The 24427-nt window shown below is 57.9% G+C and overlaps 1 protein-coding gene across 18 annotated transcripts in view; it reads left to right on the top strand.

The window, feature by feature from the left end:
- Positions 1-24427, top strand: part of OBSCN (obscurin, cytoskeletal calmodulin and titin-interacting RhoGEF) — an 882373-nt gene that overhangs the window by 704576 nt on the left and 153370 nt on the right. For all 18 annotated transcript variants that reach the window (XM_075315914.1, XM_075315911.1, XM_075315913.1 and 15 more), the window contains 3 exons: positions 10816-10922; positions 19408-19520; positions 22633-22801. In XM_075315914.1, coding sequence (XP_075172029.1) covers positions 10816-10922; positions 19408-19520; positions 22633-22801 — 389 coding nt within the window. The remainder of the gene's footprint in view (positions 1-10815; positions 10923-19407; positions 19521-22632; positions 22802-24427) is intronic.

Below are 24427 nucleotides of genomic sequence, written 5' to 3'. Positions count from 1 at the left end.
GCTGAATGGCAGATGACAGCAGACACAGACAGCCATGTAGCAGAGCTGAATGGCCGCTGACAGCAGACACAGACAGCCATGTAGCAGAGCTGAATGGCAGATGACAGCAGACACAGACAGCCATGTAGCAGAGCTGAATGGCAGATGACAGCAGACACAGACAGCCATGTAGCAGAGCTGAATGGCCGCTGACAGCAGACACAGACAGCCATGTAGCAGAGCTGAATGGCAGATGACAGCAGACAAAGACAGAGCCATGTAGCAGAGCTGAATGGCCGGTGACAGCAGACACAGACAGAGCCATGTAGCAGAGCTGAATGGCAGATGACAGCAGACACAGACAGCCATGTAGCAGAGCTGAATGGCCGGTGACAGCAGACACAGACAGAGCCATGTAGCAGAGCTGAATGGCAGATGACAGCAGACACAGACAGCCATGTAGCAGAGCTGAATGGCCGCTGACAGCAGACACAGACAGAGCCATGTAGCAGAGCTGAATGGCAGATGACAGCAGACACAGACAGAGCCATGTAGCAGAGCTGAATGGCAGATGACAGCAGACACAGACAGAGCCGCACTGTCAGAATGAACTCGGGTGAACTTCACCTGACTTCATTGTCATGCTGCGGCTCTGTCTGTGTCGCGCCCTGATTAGCTGTCACCTGTGAAGGACTCACCGGTGACCGCTAAACTCCTGAGTAACTGAATTGAGCAGCCCTCTCTCATATACTCACCGATCCCCGATCCCCGGCGCGGTGCTGCACGGCATTCACACTGCTCCGGCGGCTTTTACTATTTTGAAAAAGCCGGCCGCCCATTAAACAATCTCGTATTCCCTGCTTTCCCCGCCCACCGACGCCTATGATTGGTTGCAGAGAGACACGCCCCCACGCTGAGTGACAGGTGTCACACTGCACCCAATCACAGAAGCCGGTGGGCGTGTCTATACTGTGCAGTGAAATAAATAATTAAATAATTTAAAAAAACTGCGTGCGGTCCCCCCCAATTTTAAAACCAGCCAGATATAGCCATACGGCTGAAGGCTGGTATTCTCAGGATGGGGAGCCCCACGTTATGGGGAGCCCCCCAGCCTAACAATATCAGCCAACAGCCGCCCAGAATTGCCGCATACATTATATGCGACAGTTCTGGGACTGTACCCGGCTCTTCCCGATTTGCCCTGGTGCGTTGGCAAATCGGGGTAATAAGGAGTTAATGGCAGCCCATAGCTGCCAATAAGTCCTAGATTAAACATGTCAGGCGTCTCCCCGAGATACCTTCCATGATTAATCTATAAATTACAGTAAATAAACACACACACCCGAAAAATCATTTATTAGAAATAAAAAACACAAACATATACCCTGGTTCACCACTTTAATCAGCCCAAAAAAGCCCTCCATGTCCAGCGTAATCCAGGATGATCCACCGTCGCTTCCAGCGCTGCTGCATGGAGGTGACAGGAGCTGCAGCAGACACAGCCGCTCCTGTCACCTCCACACAGCTAATGAAGGGAATAGCGAGATCAGCTGAGCTGTCACTGAGGTTACCCGCTGTCACTGGATACAGCAGTGGCCGTGGGTAACCTCAGTGACAGCTCAGCTGATCGCGCGGCTGTCTTCATTAGCTGCGTGGAGGTGACAGGAGCGGCGGTGTCTTCTGCAGTTCCGGTCACCTCCATGCAGCAGCGCTGGATGCGACGCTGGAGCATCCTGGATTCCGGCGGACATGGAGGGCTTTTTCGGGCTTATTAAAGTGGTGAACCAGAGAATGTGTTTGTGTTTTTATTTCTAATAAATGATTTTTCGGGTGTGTGTGTTTATTTACTGTAATTTACAGATTAATCATGGAAGGTATCTCGGGGAGACGCCTGACATGTTTAATCTAGGACTTATTGGCAGCTATGGGCTGCCATTAACTCCTTATTACCCCGATTTGCCAACGCACCAGGGCAAATCAGGAAGAGCCGGGTACAGTCCCAGAACTGTCGCATCTAATGTATGCAGCAATTCTGGGCGGCTGTTGGCTGATATTGTTAGGCTGGGGGGCTCCCCATAACAAGGAGCTCCCCATCCCGAGAATACCAGCCTTCAGCCGTATGGCTTTATCTGGCTGGTTTTAAAATTGGGGGGGGACCGCACGCCGTTTTTTTTAATTATTTAATTATTTATTTCACTGCACAGTATAGACACGCCCACCGGCTGCTGTGATTGGGTGCATTGAGACAGCTGTCACTCAGCGTGGTGGGCGTGTCTCACTGTAACCAATCATAGGCGCCGGTGGGCGGGGAAAGCAGGGAATACGAGATTGTTTAATGGGCGGCCGGCTTTTTCAAAACAGTAAAAGCCGCCGGAGCAGTGTGAACGCCGTGCAGCGCCGGGGATCGGGGATCGGTGAGTATGGGAGAGGGGGTAGACTGACATGGACAGAGAGAGAGGGACAGAGATAGTGACCGACTGACAGAGATTAGTGAATGACAGACATTTGTGAGGCGCTTTTCAGCTGCGCTCTGAAGCGGACCTTTTTTAAGCTGCGGTGCAGAGCGCACACCTGCGCACATAGCATCAGACACCAAAATCGTATGAGGGATGTCACACGTTACAATTGACTAGGTTCGTGCAACAAAACGCTCAATTCTAGACAAAGATACGACGTGTATGCGATCAACGGTTTTGCGTTCAATCCTGATCGCACGTAGATGTCACACGCAGATACCTCACAAACGATGCCGGATGTGCGTCACTTACAACTTGACCCCAACGACGGATTGTGAGATATATTGAAGCGTGTGTTGGGGGCTTAAGATCAACCTGCACCAGAATGATGGAAGAAGAAAGTCTGGAGAAGGCTTGGAGCGGCTCATGATGCAGAGCACAGCAAGTCCTCTGTAACACATGGTGGAGGTGGTGTGCTGGCTAGGCATGCAGGGCTAACAATGGCCATGGAGCATTAGTGGTTATTGATGATGGAGGCAGTGTGCTGGCCAGGCATGTAGCGTTAATAATGGCCCTGGAGCACTAGTCGTTATTGATGATGCAACTGCAGACAGAAGCCACCGGATGAATTCTGAAGTGCACAGGGCAGGACTTTTTGCTCAGATTCAGCCAAATGTAGCAACGATTGGATGGCGCTTCACAGACAGACGGACAATGACCCAAAATATCCTGCAACATTGAAGAAGTGGAATATTCTGTAATGGCAGAGTCATCCCCAGATCTCAGCTCATTGAGCTGCATCTCACAGGATTAAGACAAAACTTAAGACAGAAAGAGCCACAAACAAGAAACAACTGAAGTCACCGCAGTAAAGGTGACAAAGCCTCACACCAGAGGAGACCAATGATGGAGATGTCCATGGTGTGACAGCTCAGCGTCTGGCCACTTGTGTGGGGAGGTGAACTGTTCTTAAATAGGCCAGACTTATGTTTCCTTTGTTTGATAAATCAAGAGACGTTAGTTGTTATGCTCGCAGGGTGAGTAAGGGATTAGTGGATCCTCTGAACCAAAAGGAACCGATCACTGGCCTGGAGGAGCAAACTAGAATGGTTATGGAGACTTAACTAAAGCCACGGGAGGTAGCGATAGACACACACGCTAGTAGGTAGCAGACAGGGCAGCCCCAGGGGATCAACAGTAACGCGGCTGCTTGTGCCACGGACGCAATCTCTGGTTGTAGAAGCAGCAGCAGTGGATCTCGTAGGAGCGGCCGGTGTGGATAGTTGCGGCAGCAGCAGCAGATATCGTAGGAGTGGACGGAGAGGATACTTACAACAGTGGATATCGTGGAAGCGGCCGACGTGGATACTTATAGCAGCAAACTTGTGATGCACTGGAACAGATAGGAATCAGCAACAGCACAATAACAGCACCGGCAGCACAAAGGGACCTGAGAACTAGCAACATATAGCACTCGTTGCCAGCCTCTCAGCCATGCTGAGAGGCACTTCTAGGTCATGGCATACTGGCCATTTAAGGAAAGGCGCATGTCTAGCACGCACCCTTCGTGCACTCCCGGGAGGCTTGTGTGGTGTGCGCAGGCACTGGGGGACAGCAGCAGGAACCAGGGACAGAGCAGCCACCGCTGGGCGGTCAGGAAGGTGAGAGTGCCAGCATCCCCGCCAAGGGAGAAGGGCAGGACAGCGCTGGAATGCCGACACGAGTTTTACAGCATCCCCATTACAATTCCCCTTTTCCTGGAATCCAAGGCATTATTAATATTCTCCCTTGGCTCCCATGATCTCTCCTCAGGTCCTAACCCCTTCCAGTCTATTAAGAAATAGGTTTTACCTCAGACCCTTTTCACAGCAAGGATGGATTTTACATCAAAGGTTTCTTTATCATTGACCGGAGGAGGCGAGGAACCTGGATCTCTGTAGTATTGGCTCAACATGACGAGCTTGAGGAGAGACACATGGAATGAGTTGATGATAAACAAGGAGGCTGGGTGCTTCAACTTGTAGGACTTCTCATTAATCCGCTGGAGCACCTCGAAGGGACCGATAAAGCGAGGATCCAACTTGTAGGAAGGCAACTTGAGGCGGACATATCTGGAAGAGAGCCATACCTTGTGGGTCGGAATAAAGGAGGGATTAATGCATATTTTGTCCGTTTGTCTCTTCATACAGATGGAAGACTGCTCCACGGAGAACTTCATCTCCACTGAGATATCAGAGAAAGTTTTGAGGGAATAGGCCGCAAGATTGCATGAGGTGAGTGCCACTGGAAACGAGATTCTAGGTAGCTGTCTACACACTATGTGAAATGCAGATTTGGCATGGGACTCACTCGATTGTTATACGAAAACTCCACCCATGGAAGGAACTATGGTGCTAGTTGGCAAAGTGCCGCAGTAAGTTCGTCAGGATCAGATTCACCAGTTCCACTTTGCCTTTGGAGTGCAGTTGGAGACCGTTGAGAAGCCCAAGGTGACATCCAGCAGCTTGCAGATGCCCATCCAGAACCGAGACGTAAACTGGACACCTCTGTATGACACAAAGTGGAATGGTAGACCATGCAGCCGGAAGATGTGCTCAGTGACCACTGGTGCAGAGGGCAAACAGGTCAGAGGCGTGAAATGGGCCATTTTAGTAAAAAAGCTGTCTACTACTATTCAGATGGCAGCTCAACCGGAAAGCTTCCATAAAAATATGTTGTCAAGGAGCAGATGGCATCGGTAGAGGAAGCAGTCGCCCAGCAGGAAGCTTCTTTGGAGTCTTGTTGCAGGCACATGAGGAACAAGCCGAAACAAATTCCAGAACATCTTGTCGCAGCATTGGCAACCAATAATGGCGAGAGATCAGCTGACAGTACTTGTTCTGTCCAGCATGACTGGCCCACTTGGAGGAATGATCCCACTGAAAAACTCAATTCCGTTCTGCTTTAGTAATGAACATCTTACTCGAGACATGTCAATGGGATCCACCAAAAGTATCAAGGAAGGCTCGATAAGATGCTGAGGCTCTTCCTCTTGGTTGCCCAACAGAAACGACGGAGACATCGCATGAGCCTCAATGTTCTTTTCAACTTGGCATAAATGCAGAACAAAGTCGAAGCGGGCAAAAAACAATAACAACTGACTTGGCATGGATTCAACATCTGAGCCAACTGTAGGTAGGCCAAGTTCTCCCTCCAGCAGATATCGCCATTCTTCCATAACCATCTTGATCGCCAGCAGTTCTCAGTCGCCAATCAAGTAGTTGCGCTCAGCAGGAGAGAAGGCCCTGGAAAAAAAATCCAAAAGCTACTGTCTTACCCGCAGCAGACTTCTGCATGAGGACCACACCGGCATTGGAGGATGAAGCATCCACTTCCAGGATGAGCTGCTTACCAATCTCCCATCTATGCAGTGCTGGAGCCAAAGAGAAGAACTGCTTGAGAGCGACAAACGCATCTTCTGCTTCTGAGACCCACATCTTTGGATTCACCCCCTTATGGGTCAGACCTGAGGTGAGAAGAATCCGGGATGAAAATTGTGGGATGAACTGCCAATAATAATTGGTAAAAACCAAGAAACTGCTGGATCGCTTTCCAAACTTTGATTATGCAGCCGAGGAAAGGCAGAGAAGACTGCTCAAAGAGGCACTTCTCGTATTTGACATTCTCCCTTAGTCTCTGCAGCACCTGGCGAACATCTCTCCTGAGTGTGGGCAGATCGGGAGAAAACACCAAGGTGTTGCTAAGGTACACTACCACACATGAGTAGAGCAGATCTCTGAAAACCATTGTTGACAAATTCCTGGAAGACTGCCGGAACCTTACTGAGCCCGAGTGGCATTACCTGATACTCATAGTGGCCATTACGGGTGTTGAAGGCAGTCTTCCATTCGTCACCCGACCATATACAGACAAGGTTGTATGCACCATGGGAGGTCAAGCTTGGAGAAAACCCTGGAACCTCGCATCTGGTCAAACAATACTGGTATAAGCATCAGCAGAATTTATTCTTAACCTTGATTTGGTTGAGACCCCTATAGTCAATACATGACCAAAGAGACGCACCCTTTTTCTTTACAAGCTTAATCTGGCACCTGCTGGTGAGGAGGACTTTTGGATGAATCCTCTTGCCAAATGCTCCTTAATGTACTTGGACATGGCTTGGTTCTCAGCCTGAGACAGAGGGTAGATACAACCGTGAGAAGGAGAGTAAACAGGAAGGACGTCGATAGAACAGGCATACGGCCTGTACGGTCTCAGCCTCTTTTTTGTTCAAAAGTCCGTGTAGGCCCAGTAGGCAGATGGCAGCTCCGGGAAGATTAGTGGGTCTCACAGGCGTCCATACAGGTTGTATGGAAACGAGATAGCTTTAATAGTAGGAGTGTCCCCACCAGAGTACCTCTCCGCATATCCAGTCCAAAACGGGTTCATACTTCCAAAGCCATTGCAGGCCCAGTAACAGTAGATGCGACATTCCCGGTAACACGTGATTTTATGCAGCATTCCCATCTGGAGGACAACTTGCTTGGTGATTAATTGGGTAGCCTCGGACAGGGGCTTTCCATCCACAGCAATGGGAGTTTGCAGCTGAAGGACGGGAATCTGATACCAATCCACAGTGGCTTGCTGAATGAAATTGCCGTAGGCACCAGAGTCAAGTAAGACAATTTTGGAGAATCGGGTGACTCCACTTGTCATGGACATGATCATATGAAAGGGTGGAGTGGACTTGCTCTTACCTAGGGTGGCCTCTCCTACTGACCCTAGACTGGACAGTTTTCTAGCTTCTTTGGACAGATCAGGTGTGTTGGACCTCTGCAGTAGAAGCACCCCTCACTGGTGCGGTGGATCTCACTTGATCTACCTACATGGGCTCGGAGTAAGCAATGGAGGTTACAGATAGTGGCATGATGGACCACTGGAATGAAGGAACCAAGCGCAACAACCTTTTCTCCATGTTCAGCTTTCTGGATCGTTCTTGGAACCCAAGGTAGATTCCGATAGTCATTGATACTAAGGCCGTCCAGAGAAGATAGCACATCCTGACCTGCCAGTTCTTCCTTTATCCTTCCAGACAATCCTTCCCAGAATATTGCCACCGGTGCGTCCTTATTCCAGCCCAAAAGACAGGGTGCGGAACCAGACAGCATATTGGCCTTTGGTGAGGCTCCCTTGGTGGAGTCTGAGCAGTGAGGATGTGGCCAAAGAAGCTCAACCTGGTTCGTTACCCGTCTCCAAGAAGAACGGAAGGTTCTGGATGATTAGATCATTTCTCTCCCGCAGTGGGTTGATCCAAGCCAGGGCTTCACCACTCAGGTGCAACATCATAAAGGCCACTTTAGCCCGATCCAAAGACAGATGCGGCAACAGCTCGAAGTGCAGGGAGCACTGGTTTATGAAGCCTCTGCATAATTGGGGATCACAGTCAAACCATGGAGAGGACAAGAGGCGTAGACTGGAACTTTGAGCCGGATTTGTTGCTGGAGTAGGTAACAAAGCTAGTATCGCATTCGACAGGGACATGACTTGAAAGTGGGTATCCATTGACCGAAGAGGACTCAGCATCCAGTCCTGTTGCTCACGTTGCCGAACCACCTCTTGTTGCAGGCCGGTGTATTAAGCGGCACTGAGGCCAGCGGTCTCCATAGCCTTGGCAAATTGTTATGCTCGTGGGGTGAGCAAGGGGTTGATGGATCCACTGGACCAAAGGTACTGATCCCTTGGCTTGAGGACCAAAGTAGAACGGGTATTGACACTTTACTAAAGCCACAGGAGATGGCGATAGACACACACGCTGGTAGGTAGCCAACAGAGGGCAACCCCAGGGGATCAACGGTACCTCGGCAGCTCGTGCCATGGACACAGTCTCTGGTTGACTGCGGATCTTATAGGAGCGGCCAGTGTGGATAGATGTGGATAGCTCTATGGTCTGTAAATGTGTATAGCCTCAGCTTTTCTGACTACATAGGTCAGAGGAAAATGATGTCATCGGATTGAACTGGCGACCAATAAGAGAGCAGCCATCTCCAACCAATCCTGTAAGAGAACTGAGTGGTGTAAGATGGCCTTACTTTTCTCACCAAAAAGATATTTTATATAACCTCAGCTGAGGAGCTTCGGTTCCAGTAGTAGGGGATCACAGAACTGCTTCACTTGAGATATTCTACGTTACCTCAGCTGAGGAGCTTCGGTTCCAGTAGTATGGTGTTGCCTGTTGATGACCAATAAAGTCTCACCAATGTGTGGTTCCTTCACCCTGTGGTGTCTGAGTAGTGTTCTACTACCCACAGGGAAGGAGTGTGACCGTTCAGTGGTACGAGTCCTGGTCCATGCGGTCTTTGTAAAGAGAGCCAGGCCAGCGGACAAGAGCACCCACTGACCCTCGTGTCTCCACACGAGAGCACCCGCTGACCCTCATGTCTCCACACGAGAGCACCCGCTGACCCACGTGTCTCCACACGAGAGCACCCGCTGACCCACGTGTCTCCACACGAGAGCACCCGCTGACCCTCGTGTTTCCACACGAGAGCACCCGCTGACCCTCGTGTTTCCACACGAGAGCACCCGCTGACCCTCGTGTTTCCACACGAGAGCACCCGCTGACCCTCATGTCTCCACACTAGAGCACCCGCTGACCCTCGTGTCTCCACACTAGAGCACCCACTGACCCCCAAGTCTCCACAGGAGCGCACCCACTGACCCCAGTGTCTCCACAGGAGAGCACCCACTGACCCTTGCGTCTCCACAGGAGAGCACCCACTGACCCTCGCGTCTCCACAGGAGAGCACCCACTGACCCTTGTGTCTCCACAGGAGAGCACCCACTGACCCTTGTGTCTCCACAGGAGAACACCCGCTGACCCTTGTGTCTCCACAGGAGAGCACCCACTGACCCCCGTGTCTCCACAGGAGAGCACCACTGACCCCGTGTCTCCACAGGAGAGCACCTACTGACCCCTGTGTCTCCACAGGAGAGCTCCCACTGACCCCTGTGTCTACACAGGAGAGCACCCACTGACCCTCGTGTCTCCACAGGAGAGCACCCACTGACCCCCGTGTCTCTACAGGAGAGCACCCACTGACCCTCGTGTCTCCACAGGAGAGCACCCACTGACCCTCGTGTCTCCACAGGAGAGCACCCACTGACCCTCGTGTCTCCACAGGAGAGCACCCACTGACCCTCGTGTCTCCACAGGAGAGCACCCCCTGACCCTTGTGTCTCCACAGGAGAGCACCCGCTGACCCCCGTGTCTCCACAGGAGAGCACCTACTGACCCTCGTGTCTCCACAGGAGAGCACCCGCTGACCCTCGCGTCTCCACAGGAGATCACCCACTGACCCTTGCGTCTCCACAGGAGAGCACCTACTGACCCTCGTGTCTCCACAGGAGAGCACCCGCTGACCCTCGCGTCTCCACAGGAGAGCACCCACTGACCCTCGTGTCTCCACAGGAGAGCACCCCCTGACCCTTGTGTCTCCACAGGAGAGCACCCGCTGACCCCCGTGTCTCCACAGGAGAGCACCTACTGACCCTCGTGTCTCCACAGGAGAGCACCCGCTGACCCTCGCGTCTCCACAGGAGATCACCCACTGACCCTTGCGTCTCCACAGGAGAGCACCTACTGACCCTCGTGTCTCCACAGGAGAGCACCTACTGACCCTCGTGTCTCCACAGGAGAGCACCTACTGACCCTCGTGTCTCCACAGGAGAGTACCCGCTGACCCTCGCGTCTCCACAGGAGAGCACCCACTGACCCTCGTGTCTCCACAGGAGAGCACCCGCTGACCCTCGTGTCTCCACAGGAGAGCACCCACTGACCCCCGTGTCTCCACAGGAGAGCACCCGCTGACCCTTGTGTCTCCACACTTGGCTGGAAGACTTCAGTCGTTGCTGCAAAGGGTGAAACGTGAACATTTTATTTATGGGAAAGTCACTTTGTCCAGTTACTTCTGAGCCCCTGAAATGAGGAGACTTTGTAGAAAAATGGCCGCTATTTCTAAACGTTTCACTGGAGATTTTTGTTCATCCCCTTTAATGAAACCTCGACTTAGTTACATTTTACATCACAAACAGTGGCTGCAGAGCTGAAATCACGAAGATTCGTTACCGGCCAAAGATTTCTGGAGCTACTTGTATGGGGTTCCTGTTCCTTTAAGCCCTGACGTATAATAGTGTATCATCGGTGAGTCTGTGCACGTTGCCATTATTATGGATTTTTTGGCTGTGCAGGTTGGGGGTCCCGGCAGTTTTAATCTTTCAGTGTGGGGGGGCCGCATTAACCCCTTTGTCTCCTCCGGAGCGGCCTCTCGTAGTGTTGTAGGATGGAGCAGATGCCGCCTCAGTCACATCCCGGTATAAATAGCTGTCGTTCCTCTGTCTTCAGGCTTCAGATGGATGCGGCGCAGCGCAGGAGGGATGTCCACAGCCGCCTCATCATCCACAGCAGCAGCAAGAGGAGCTGCCGGCACCTGAGCCCAGAGCCGGGGGCCAGTAAGTGCGGGAGAGGGGGAACGAGGGGACCCTGCACCCAGAACCGGGGGAGGGGGAAAGAGGGGACCCTGCACCCAGAGCCGGGGGAGGGGGAAAGAGGGGACCCTGCACCCAGAACCGGGGGAGGGAGACAGAGGGGGCCCTGCACCCAGAGCCGGGGGAGGGGGAAAGAGGGGACCCTGCACCCAGAACCGGGGGAGCGAGACAGAGGGGGCCTTGCACCCAGAGCCGAGGGATGGGGAAAGAGGGGACCCTGCACCCAGAGCTGGGGGAGGGGGAAAGAGGGGACCCTGCACCCAGAACCGGGGGAGGGAGACAGAGAGGACCCTGCACCCAGAACCGGGGGAGCGAGACAGAGGGGGCCTTGCACCCAGAGCCGGGGCAGGGGGAAAGAGGGGACCCTGCACCCAGAACCGGGGGAGGGAGACAGAGGGGGCCTTGCACCCAGAGCCGGGGCAGGGGGAAAGAGGGGACCCTGCACCCAGAACCGGAGGAGGGAGACAGAGGGGGCCTTGCACCCAGAGCCGGGGGAGGGAGACAGAGGGGGCCTTGCACCCAGAGCCGGGGAAGGGGGAAAGAGGGGACCCTGCACCCAGAGCTGGGGGAGGGAGACAGAGGGGACCCTGCACCCAGAGCTGGGGGAGGGGGAAAGAGGGGAGCCTGCACCCAGAACCGGGGGAGGGAGACAGAGGGGACCCTGCACCCAGAGCTGGGGGAGGGGGAAAGAGGGGAGCCTGCACCCAGAACCGGAGGAGGGAGACAGAGGGGGCCTTGCACCCAGAGCCGGGGGAGGGAGACAGAGGGGGCCCTGCACCCAGAGCTGGGGGAGGGGGAAAGAGGGGAGCCTGCACCCAGAACCGGGGGAGGGAGACAGAGGGGACCCTGCACCCAGAGCTGGGGGAGGGAGACAGAGGGGACCCTGCACCCAGAGCTGGGGGAGGGGGAAAGAGGGGAGCCTGCACCCAGAACCGGGGGAGGGAGACAGAGGGGACCCTGCACCCAGAGCTGGGGGAGGGGGAAAGAGGGGAGCCTGCACCCAGAACCGGAGGAGGGAGACAGAGGGGGCCTTGCACCCAGAGCCGGGGGAGGGAGACAGAGGGGGCCCTGCACCCAGAGCTGGGGGAGGGGGAAAGAGGGGAGCCTGCACCCAGAACCGGGGGAGGGAGACAGAGGGGGCCTTGCACCCAGAGCTGGGGGAGGGAGACAGAGGGGACCCTGCACCCAGAGCTGGGGGAGGGGGAAAGAGGGGAGCCTGCACCCAGAACCGGGGGAGGGAGACAGAGGGGACCCTGCACCCAGAGCCGGGGCAGGGGGAAAGAGGGGACCCTGCACCCAGAACCGGAGGAGGGAGACAGAGGGGGCCTTGCACCCAGAGCCGGGGGAGGGAGACAGAGGGGGCCCTGCACCCAGAGCCGGGGGAGGGGGAAAGAGGGGACCCTGCACCCAGAGCTGGGGGAGGGAGACAGAGGGGACCCTGCACCCAGAGCTGGGGGAGGGGGAAAGAGGGGAGCCTGCACCCAGAACCGGGGGAGGGAGACAGAGGGGACCCTGCACCCAGAGCTGGGGGAGGAGGAAAGAGGGGAGCCTGCACCCAGAACCGGGGGAGGGAGACAGAGGGGGCCTTGCACCCAGAGCCGGGGGAGGGGGAAAGAGGGGACCCTGCACCCAGAGCCGGGGGAGGGGGAAAGAGGGGGCCCTGCACCCAGAGCTGGGGGAGGGGGAAAGAGGGGACCCTGCACCCAGAACCGGGGGAGGGAGACAGAGGGGGCCTTGCACCCAGAGCCGGGGGAGGGAGAAAGAGGGGGCCCTGCACCCAGAGCTGGGGGAGGGGGAAAGAGGGGACCCTGCACCCAGAACCGGGGGAGGGAGACAGAGGGGGCCTTGCACCCAGAGCCGGGGGAGGGGGAAAGAGGGGGCCCTGCACCCAGAGCTGGGGGAGGGGGAAAGAGGGGACCCTGCACCCAGAACCGGGGGAGGGAGACAGAGGGGGCCCTGCACCCAGAGCCGGGGGAGGGAGAAAGAGGGGGCCCTGCACCCAGAGCCGGGGGAGGGAGACAGAGGGGGCCCTGCACCCAGAGCCGGGGGAGGGGGAAAGAGGGGACCCTGCACCCAGAGCTGGGGGAGGGAGACAGAGGGGACCCTGCACCCAGAGCTGGGGGAGGGGGAAAGAGGGGAGCCTGCACCCAGAGCCGGGGGAGGGGGAAAGAGGGGGCCCTGCACCCAGAGCTGGGGGAGGGAGACAGAGGGGACCCTGCACCCAGAGCCGGGGGAGGGGGAAAGAGGGGGCCCTGCACCCAGAGCTGGGGGAGGGAGACAGAGGGGACGCTGCACCCAGAGCCGGGGGAGGGGGAAAGAGGGGGCCCTGCACCCAGAGCTGGGGGAGGGGGAAAGAGGGGACCCTGCACCCAGAACCAGGGGAGGGAGACAGACGGGGCCCTGCACCCAGAGCCGGGGGAGGGAGAAAGAGGGGGCCCTGCACCCAGAGTCGGGGGAGGGAGACAGAGGGGACCCTGCACCCAGAGCCGGGGGAGGGAGACAGAGGTGGCCCTGCACCCAGAGCTGGGGGAGGGGGAAAGAGGGGACCATGCACCCAGAGCGGGGGGAGGAGGAAAGAGGGGACCCTGCACCCAGAGCCGGGGGAAGAGGAAAGAGGGGACCCTGCAACCAGAGCCGGGGGAGGAGAGGGGGAAAGAGGGCACCCTGCACCCAGAACCAGGGGAGGGAGACAGAGGGGGCCCTGCACCCAGAGCCGGGGGAGGGGGAAAGAGGGGACCCTGCACCCAGAGCCTGGGGAGGGGAAGGAGAAAGAGGGGGCCCTGCACCCAGAGCTGGGGGAGGGGGAAAGAGGGGACCCTGCACCCAGAGCCAGGGGAGGGGAAGGAGAAAGAGGGGACCCTGCACCCAGAGCCGGGGGAGGGGAGGGAGAAAGAGGGGGCCCTGCACCCAGAGCCAGGGGAGGGGAAGGAGAAAGAGGGGACCCTGCACCCAGAGCCGGGGGTAGGGAGGGAGAAGAGGGGGCCCTGCACCCAGAGCCAGGGGAGGGGAAGGAGAAAGAGGGGACCCTGCACCCAGAGCCGGGGGAGGGGAGGGAGAAAGAGGGGGCCCTGCACCCAGAGCCGGGGGAGGGGAGGGAGAAAGAGGGGACACTGCACCCAGAGGCGGGGGAGGGGAGGGAGAAAGAGGGGGCCTTGCACCCAGAGCCGGGGGAAGGAGAAAGAGGGGGCCCTGCACCCAGAGCCGGGGGAAGGAGAAAGAGGGGGCCCTGCACCCAGAGCCGGGGGAGGGGAGGGAGAAAGAGGGGACCCTGCACCCAGAGCCGGGGAAGGAGGGGACCCTGCACCCAGAGCCGGGGGAGGGGAGGGAGAAAGAGGGGACCCTGCACCCAGAGCTGGGGGAGGGGGAAAGAGGGGACCCTGCACCCAGAGTCGGGGGAGGGGGAGGGAGAAAGAGGGGGCCCTGCACCCAGAGCCAGGGGAGGGGAGGGGAAAGAGAAAGAGGGGACCCTGCACCCAGAGCCGGGGGAGGGGAGAGAGAAAGAGGGGGACCTGCACCCAGAGCCGGGGGAGGGGAGGGAGAAAGAGGGGACCCTGCACCCAGAGGCGGGGGAGGGGGAAAGAGGGGGCCCTGCACCCAGAGCTGGGGGAGGGGGAAAGAGGGGACCCTGCACCCAGAACCGGGGGAGGGAGACAGACGGGGCCCTGCACCCAGAGCCGGGGGAGGGAGAAAGAGGGGGCCCTGCACCCAGAGTCGGGGGAGGGAGACAGAGGGGACCCTGCACCCAGAACTGGGGGAGGGAGACAGAGGGGGCCTTGCACCCAGAGCCGGGGGAGGGAGAAAGAGGGGGCCCTGCACCCAGAGCCGGGGGAGGGAGAAAGAGGGGGCCCTGCACCCAGAGCCGGGGGAGGGAGAAAGAGGGGGCCCTGCACCCAGAGCCGGGGGAGGGAGAAAGAGGGGGCCCTGCACCCAGAGTCGGGGGAGGGAGACAGAGGGGACCCTGCACCCAGAGCCGGGGGAGGGAGACAGAGGTGGCCCTGCACCCAGAGCTGGGGGAGGGGGAAAGAGGGGACCATGCACCCAGAGCGGGGGGAGGAGGAAAGAGGGGACCCTGCACCCAGAGCCGGGGGAAGAGGAAAGAGGGGACCCTGCAACCAGAGCCGGGGGAGGAGAGGGGGAAAGAGGGCACCCTGCACCCAGAACCAGGGGAGGGAGACAGAGGGGGCCCTGCACCCAGAGCCGGGGGAGGGGGAAAGAGGGGACCCTGCACCCAGAGCTGGGGGAGGGGAAGGAGAAAGAGGGGACCCTGCACCCAGAGCCGGGGGAGGGGGAAAGAGGGGACCCTGCACCCAGAGCCAGGGGAGGGGAAGGAGAAAGAGGGGACCCTGCACCCAGAGCCAGGGGAGGGGAAGGAGAAAGAGGGGACCCTGCACCCAGAGCCGGGGGAGGGGAGGGAGAAAGAGGGGGCCCTGCACCCAGAGCCAGGGGAGGGGAAGGAGAAAGAGGGGACCCTGCACCCAGAGCCGGGGGAGGGGAGGGAGAAAGAGGGGGCCCTGCACCCAGAGCCAGGGGAGGGGAAGGAGAAAGAGGGGACCCTGCACCCAGAGCCGGGGGTAGGGAGGGAGAAGAGGGGGCCCTGCACCCAGAGCCAGGGGAGGGGAAGGAGAAAGAGGGGACCCTGCACCCAGAGCCGGGGGAGGGGAGGGAGAAAGAGGGGGCCCTGCACCCAGAGCCGGGGGAGGGGAGGGAGAAAGAGGGGACACTGCACCCAGAGGCGGGGGAGGGGAGGGAGAAAGAGGGGGCCTTGCACCCAGAGCCGGGGGAAGGAGAAAGAGGGGGCCCTGCACCCAGAGCCAGGGGAAGGAGAAAGAGGGGGCCCTGCACCCAGAGCCGGGGGAGGGGAGGGAGAAAGAGGGGACCCTGCACCCAGAGCCGGGGAAGGAGGGGACCCTGCACCCAGAGCCGGGGGAGGGGAGGGAGAAAGAGGGGACCCTGCACCCAGAGCTGGGGGAGGGGGAAAGAGGGGACCCTGCACCCAGAGTCGGGGGAGGGGGAGGGAGAAAGAGGGGGCCCTGCACCCAGAGCCAGGGGAGGGGAGGGGAAAGAGAAAGAGGGGACCCTGCACCCAGAGCCGGGGGAGGGGAGGGAGAAAGAGGGGGACCTGCACCCAGAGCCGGTGGGAGGGGAGGGAGAAAGAGGGGACCCTGCACCCAGAGGCGGGGGAGGGGAGGGAGAAAGAGGGGACCCTGCACCCAGAGCCGGGGGAGGGAGAAATAGGGGACCCTGCACCCAGAGGCGGGGGAGGGGGAAAGAGGGGACCCTGCGCCCAGAGTCGGGGGAGGGGGAAAGAGGGGACCCTGCACCCAGAGCCGGGGGAGGGGGAAAGAGGGGACCCTGCACCCAGAGCCGGGGGAGGGGGAAAGAGGGGACCCTGCACCCAGAGCCAGGGGAGGGGGAAAGAGGGGACCCTGCACCCAGAGCCGGGGGAAGGAGAAATAGGGGACCCTGCACCCAGAGCCAGGGGAGGGAGAAAGAGGGGACCCTGCACCCAGAGTCGGGGGAGGGGAGGGAGAAAAAGGGGGCCCTGCACCCAGAGCCGGGGGAGGGAGAAAGAGGGGACCCTGCACCCAGAGCCGGGGGAGGGAGAAAGAGGGGACCCAGCACCCATAGCCGAGGGAGGGAGAAAAAGGGGACCCAGCACCCAGAGCCGAGGGAGGGAGAAAAAGGGGACCCAGCACCCAGAGCCGAGGGAGAAAAAAGGGGACCCTGCACCCAGAGCCGGGGGAGGGAGAAAGAGGGGACCCTGCACCTAGAGGCGGAGGAGGAAAGGGAGAAAGAGGGGACCCTGCACCCAGAGCCGGGGGAAAGAGGGGACCCTGCACCCAGAGCCGGGGGAGGGAGAAAGAGGGGACCCAGCACCCAGAGCCGAGGGAGGGAGAAAAAGGGGACCCTGCACCCAGAGCCGAGGGAGGGAGAAAAAGGGGACCCAGCACCCAGAGCCAGGGGAGGGAGAAAGAGGGGGCATTGCACCCAGAGCCGAGGGAGGGAGAAAAAGGGGACCCTGCACCCAGAGCCAGGGGAGGGAGAAAGAGGGGACCCTGCACCCAGAGCCAGTAATGTGGGGGAGGCGAGGGAGAAAGAGGGGACCTTGCACCCAGAGTCGGGGACGGTAATGTGGGGGGAGGGAGAAAGAGGGGACCCTGCACCCAGAGCCAGAGCCAGGGCCGGTAATGTGGGGAAGGGAGAAAGAGGGGACCCTGCACCCAGAGTCGGGGCCAGTAATGTGGGGAAGGGGAGGGAGAAAGAGGGGACCCTGCACCCAGAGCCGGGGCCAGTAATGTGGGGAAGGGGAGGGAGAAAGAGGGGACCCTGCACCCAGAGCCGGGGCCAGTAATGTGGGGAAGGGGAGGGAGAAAGAGGGGACCCTGCACCCAGAGCAGCAAGTGACAGCTACATACGTAGAGGAGAGAGGAATGTGTAGGGCATCGTGTACAGGGGGCATCGTGTACAGGGGGCATCGTGTACAGGGGGCATCGTGTACAGGGGCATCGTGTACAGGGGGCATCGTGTACAGGGGGCATCGTGTACAGGGGGCATCGTGTACAAGGGGCATCGTGTACAGGGGGCATCGTGTACAAGGGGCATCGTGTACAGGGGGCATCGTGTACAGGGGGCATCGTGTACAGGGGGCATCGTGTACAGGGGGCATCGTGTACAGGGGGCATCGTGTACAGGGGGCATCGTGTACAGGGGCAAGGGTTATGTCATATTTGGATGCAGGGGCAATGCTATACTGAAACTGAGTATGACCGAATCGAGGGTCCAGACATCATCACTGCCCCCGTATAGAGTGTTCCTAAACAAATTATCAGGCCATGGGCAGCCCCGAACATCCTCCTCCTCCATCTGTACAGCGGGTTCAGTGCAGTCAGGGGATGACGTCCTCCATTCACCAAACCCAGACTCCTCCATTAGACGCAGATAGAGCAGTGCGATCCATCCCTGCACGGGACATGTCTCCTCCAGAGACCAATGGTGGCGGCTTTACACCACGCCATCCGATGCTCGGCATTGTGCTCGGTGATGTACGGCTGCTGCTCGGCCATGAAGCTCCGGTGGGCGCAGTGCTTGTAATGATGTTACCAGAGGAGATCTGGACTCTGCAGTTATGGGGTCAGCAGAACAGTGGGGACTTTTCTACCCCCTGCTCCTCAGCACTCGGCCCCCCACTCTGTAAAATTACGGATAGTTGTTGGGTTCTTATCTTGTTGGGGGTTTGTTGGATGGTCGGTGGGGTTGTTGGATGTTCGGTGGGGTTATGAATGGCTGGTGGGGTTGTTGGATGGTTGAAGGGGTTATGGTATATTACGAGCACTGACGGCACCGCCACCTGGAGACTCTGTCCGAGGATCCTCAAGGTCATTGTAAGAAACTTCAAGGTTATCCTATGAAACAATGATCCTGATTGACTGATACATAATATGGTTTTAGTGGATGCAGTCACCAACACGAAGAGCTCCCACTGTAGAGTTAATCCACCCCGACAATCTCACATTCAGAGTTGTCAGGGTTATCAGTGTGTCAGTTTCTACAGCAGCCATCTCTGGGATGAAAATAAGGCACCGCAACCCTCACAGAGGGGAATTCTGAGCACTCTTTGCAGGTGGTCAGTGGAGATGTTGGATGGTCGGTGGGGTTTTGGGATGTTTGATTGGGCTATGGATGGCCGTTGGGGTTGTTGGATGGTCGGTGGGCTTGTTTGATCGTTGCTGGGGTTTTAAATTATCGATGGGCTTGTTGGATGGTCGGCAAGTTGTTTCATAACTGGGGTTATGTGTGGTCGCTCAGACTATGGGTGGTCAGTGGGGTTATAGCTAGGGGGATTATGAATGGTCGGTGGGGCTGTTGGACAGTTGATAGGCTATGTGCGCACGTTGCGTACAGTTCACTGCAGAAATTTCTGCAGCGATCTGAAGAGCACATGTGCGCTTTAAATCGCTGCAGAAATGTCCGTAGTGAAGCCGATTCCATGCGCTCTGCCTGCAGCTCCTGCCATAGACAGAGCAGGAGCTGCCGGCAAAGCGCACGGAAGAAGTGACATGTCACTTCTTTTTACGCAGTGCTTCGGCAGTAGCCGAAGCGCTGCGCTCTAAAACGCCACGTGCGCACGGCCCCTGCACAATCTCCATAGACTGTGCAGGGGTCGCAGGACGCATGCAGTTACGCTGCGCTACAAAGGGCAGCGTAACTGCATGTATTTACGCAACGGGATAGGATTAAGGATGTTTGGTGGAGTTATGGCTGGTCGGTGGGATTGTTGGTCTGTTGATAGGGTTAGGGATGTTTGGTGGTTATGGATGATCGGTGGGATTGTTGGACAGTCGTTGGGGTTAAGCATCATGGTTGGAAATAAAGATGAGAAGAAATCAGGAATATTAATAGACGTGATGGAGAGGTGACCACTAACTACACATATGTTTACCACTTCTAGGACCCCCATATATGCAGGTCATCATTGAAGATGTCCACACTCACCGTGGAGAAACAGCCCAATTTGATGCTGTGATAGATGGGAGCCCTCCACTTACAGTAGCCTGGTATAAGGTAAGACCTCACTGCCGCATAGAGTAAGACCCCAGTGCCCGGTATAAGGTCAGATCCCAGTGCCCGGTATAAGGTCAGAGCCCAGTTCCCGGTATAAGGTCAGACCCCAGTGCCCGGTATAAGGTCAGACCCCAGTGCCCGGTATAAGGTCAGACCCCAGTGCCCGGTATAAGGTCAGACCCCAGTGCCCGGTATAAGGTCAGACCCCAGTGCCCGGTATAAGGTCAGACCCCAGTGCCCGGTATAAGGTCAGACCCCAGTGCCCGGTATAAGGTCACATCCCAGTGCCCGGTATAAGATCAGACCCCAGTGCCCGGTATAAGGTCAGACCCCAGTGCCCGGTATAAGGTCAGACCCCAGTGCCCGGTATAAGGTCACATCCCAGTGCCCGGTATAAGGTCAGACCCCAGTGCCCGGTATAAGGTCACATCCCAGTGCCCGGTATAAGATCAGACCCCAGTGCCCGGTATAAGGTCAGACCCCAGTGCCCGGTATAAGATCAGACGCCAGTGCCCGGTATAAGGTCAGACCCCAGTTCCCGGTATAAGGTCAGACCCCAGTTCCCGGTATAAGGTCAGACCCCAGTGCCCGGTATAAGGTCAGACCCCAGTGCCCGGTATAAGGTCAGACCCCAGTGCCCGGTATAAGGTCAGACCCCAGTGCCCGGTATAAGGTCAGACCCCAGTGCCCGGTATAAGGTCAGACGCCAGTGCCCGGTATAAGGTCAGACCCCAGTTCCCGGTATAAGGTCAGACCCCAGTGCCCGGTATAAGGTCAGACCCCAGTGCCCGGTATAAGGTCAGACCCCAGTGCCCGGTATAAGGTCAGACCCCAGTGCCCGGTATAAGGTCAGACCCCAGTGCCCGGTATAAGGTCACATCCCAGTGCCCGGTATAAGATCAGACCCCAGTGCCCGGTATAAGGTCAGACCCCAGTGCCCGGTATAAGGTCAGACCCCAGTGCCCGGTATAAGGTCACATCCCAGTGCCCGGTATAAGGTCAGACCCCAGTGCCCGGTATAAGGTCACATCCCAGTGCCCGGTATAAGATCAGACCCCAGTGCCCGGTATAAGGTCAGACCCCAGTGCCCGGTATAAGATCAGACCCCAGTGCCCGGTATAAGGTCAGACCCCAGTTCCCGGTATAAGGTCAGACCCCAGTTCCCGGTATAAGGTCAGACCCCAGTTCCCGGTATAAGGTCAGACCCCAGTTCCCGGTATAAGGTCAGACCCCAGTGCCCGGTATAAGGTCAGACCCCAGTGCCCGGTATAAGGTCAGACCCCAGTGCCCGGTATAAGGTCAGAGCCCAGTGCCCGGTATAAGGTCAGACCCCAGTGCCCGGTATAAGGTCAGACCCCAGTGCCCGGTATAAGGTCAGACCCCAGTGCCCGGTATAAGGTCAGACGCCAGTGCCCGGTATAAGGTCAGACCCCAGTTCCCGGTATAAGGTCAGACCCCAGTGCCCGGTATAAGGTCAGACCCCAGTGCCCGGTATAAGGTCAGACCCCAGTGCCCGGTATAAGGTCAGACCCCAGTGCCCGGTATAAGGTCAGACCCCAGTGCCCGGTATAAGGTCAGACCCCAGTGCCCGGTATAAGGTCAGACCCCAGTGCCCGGTATAAGGTCAGACCCAGTGCCCGGTATAAGGTCAGACCCCAGTGCCCGGTATAAGGTCAGACCCCAGTGCCCGGTATAAGGTCAGACCCCAGTGCCCGGTATAAGGTCAGACCCCAGTGCCCGGTATAAGGTCACATCCCAGTGCCCGGTATAAGATCAGACCCCAGTGCCCGGTATAAGGTCAGACCCCAGTGCCCGGTATAAGGTCAGACCCCAGTGCCCGGTATAAGGTCACATCCCAGTGCCCGGTATAAGGTCAGACCCCAGTGCCCGGTATAAGGTCACATCCCAGTGCCCGGTATAAGATCAGACCCCAGTGCCCGGTATAAGGTCAGACCCCAGTGCCCGGTATAAGATCAGACGCCAGTGCCCGGTATAAGGTCAGACCCCAGTTCCCGGTATAAGGTCAGACCCCAGTTCCCGGTATAAGGTCAGACCCCAGTGCCCGGTATAAGGTCAGACCCCAGTGCCCGGTATAAGGTCAGACCCCAGTGCCCGGTATAAGGTCAGACCCCAGTGCCCGGTATAAGGTCAGACCCCAGTGCCCGGTATAAGGTCAGACCCCAGTGCCCGGTATAAGGTCAGACCCCAGTGCCCGGTATAAGGTCACATCCCAGTGCCCGGTATAAGATCAGACCCCAGTGCCCGGTATAAGGTCAGACCCCAGTGCCCGGTATAAGGTCAGACCCCAGTGCCCGGTATAAGGTCACATCCCAGTGCCCGGTATAAGGTCAGACCCCAGTGCCCGGTATAAGGTCACATCCCAGTGCCCGGTATAAGATCAGACCCCAGTGCCCGGTATAAGGTCAGACCCCAGTGCCCGGTATAAGATCAGACGCCAGTGCCCGGTATAAGGTCAGACCCCAGTTCCCGGTATAAGGTCAGACCCCAGTTCCCGGTATAAGGTCAGACCCCAGTGCCCGGTATAAGGTCAGACCCCAGTGCCCGGTATAAGGTCAGACCCCAGTGCCCGGTATAAGGTCAGACCCCAGTGCCCGGTATAAGGTCAGAGCCCAGTGCCCGGTATAAGGTCAGAGCCCAGTGCCCGGTATAAGGTCAGACCCCAGTGCCCGGTATAAGGTCAGACCCCAGTGCCCGGTATAAGGTCAGACCCCAGTGCCCGGTATAAGGTCAGACGCCAGTGCCCGGTATAAGGTCAGACCCCAGTTCCCGGTATAAGGTCAGACCCCAGTGCCCGGTATAAGGTCAGACCCCAGTGCCCGGTATAAGGTCAGACCCCAGTGCCCGGTATAAGGTCAGACCCCAGTGCCCGGTATAAGGTCAGACCCCAGTGCCCGGTATAAGGTCAGACCCCAGTGCCCGGTATAAGGTCACATCCCAGTGCCCGGTATAAGATCAGACCCCAGTGCCCGGTATAAGGTCACATCCCAGTGCCCGGTATAAGATCAGACCCCAGTGCCCGGTATAAGGTCAGACCTCACTGCTCGGCATATTCGGTCTGACTTCTATACGTTTTCCACCTTTGTGTCCTCAGGAGAACAATCTGTTGACAGAAAGTGACAGAATCCGGACGGAGCGAGAGGACCGGAGATATTCTCTGATCATCAGACAGACGGAGGCTGCAGATGGCGGCTTGTACACCTGTGCCGCCCACAACTGTGCCGGAGAAGTGTCCTGCAAGGCCGAGCTCGTCCTGCAAACAGGTCATTATCCGCTGTTATCTGTACACAGCCCCGTCCAATAATGGAGAATGTGAGCCCGGACCCCCGCCCCGTCCAATAATGGAGAATGTGAGCCCGGACCCCCGCCCCGTCCAATAATGGAGATTGTGAGCCTGGACCCCCGCCCCGTCCAACAATGGAGAATGTGAGCCCGGATCCCCGCCCCGTCCAATAATGGAGAATGTGAGCCCGGACCCCCGCCCCGTCCAATAATGGAGCTTGTGAGCCCGGACCCCCGCCCTGTCCAATAATGGAGATTGTGAGCCCGGACCCCCGCCCTGTCCAATAATGGAGAATGTGAGCCCGGACCCCCGCCCCGTCCAATAATGGAGCTTGTGAGCCTGGACCCCCGCCCTGTCCAATAATGGAGAATGTGAGCCCGGACCCCCGCCCCATCCAATAATGGAGAATGTGAGCCCGGACCCCCGCCACGTCCAATAATGGAGATTGTGAGCCCGGACCCCCTCCCTGTCCAATAATGGAGATTGTGAGCCCGGACCCCCGCCCCGTCCAATAATGGAGCTTGTGAGCCTGGACCCCCGCCCTGTCCAATAATGGAGAATGTGAGCCCGGACCCCCGCCCTGTGCAATAATGGAGATTGTGAGCCCGGACCCCCGCCACGTCCAATAATGGAGATTGTGAGCCCGGACCCCCTCCCTGTCCAATAATGGAGATTGTGAGCCCGGACCCCCGCCCCGTCCAATAATGGAGATTGTGAGCCCGGACCCCCTCCCTGTCCAATAATGGAGAATGTGAGCCCGGACCCCCGCCCTGTCCAATAATGGAGAATGTGAGCCCGGACCCCCTCCCTGTCCAATAATGGAGATTGTGAGCCCGGACCCCCTCCCTGTCCAATAATGGAGATTGTGAGCCCGGACCCCCGCCCCGTCCAATAATGGAGATTGTGAGCCCGGACCCCCTCCCTGTCCAATAATGGAGAATGTGAGCCGGGATGTGGGAGGCACATACTTTTCTCCATATTAATGTTTATGGGCGTGTACTGCCCCCGGTAGACCTCTGATGTCACAATGGTGGGTCCGAGAGGCGATGTAGCCGTACCGGGTGAGTGTGACGGCTTTTGTGATGGAGGTTAAAAATAATATTAAAAAAGGGAAGAAAGAAAATAAATAAAGAGTTTGTGTCACCAGATGGGATGTTCAGCTTTGGTATGGCTGGCACTGCTGGAGGTCCCCAGGAGTTAGGTGGTGGTGCGCAGTGCGGAGGGTTGTCCCCCCACCCACCTGTGCTGGTTCCTGGGGATGTTCGGCTGTGGTATAGCTGGCACGCTGGAGGTCCCCAGGAGTTAGGTGGTGGTGCGCAGTGCGGAGGGTTGTCCCCCCACCCACCTGTGCTGGTTCCTGGGGATGTTCGGCTGTGGTATAGCTGGCACGCTGGAGCTCCCAAGGAGTTAGGTGTTGATGCGCAGTGCCAGAGGGTTGTCCCTCCCCCCCACCTGTGCTGGTTCCTGGGGATGTTCGGCTGTGGTATAGCTGGCATGCTGGAGGTCCCCAGGAGTTAGGTGGTGGTGCGCAGTGCTGGAGGGTTGTCCCCTCCTCCCTCTAGGGATGGTTCCTGGGGATGTTCGGCTGTGGTATGGCCGGCACTGC

Source organism: Anomaloglossus baeobatrachus, chromosome 6, assembly GCF_048569485.1.
Source record: "Anomaloglossus baeobatrachus isolate aAnoBae1 chromosome 6, aAnoBae1.hap1, whole genome shotgun sequence".
NCBI classification, from domain to species: domain Eukaryota; kingdom Metazoa; phylum Chordata; class Amphibia; order Anura; family Aromobatidae; genus Anomaloglossus; species Anomaloglossus baeobatrachus.
The sequence above is the reverse complement of the archived record's forward strand: the minus strand, read 5'-3'. Positions and strand labels throughout refer to the sequence as shown.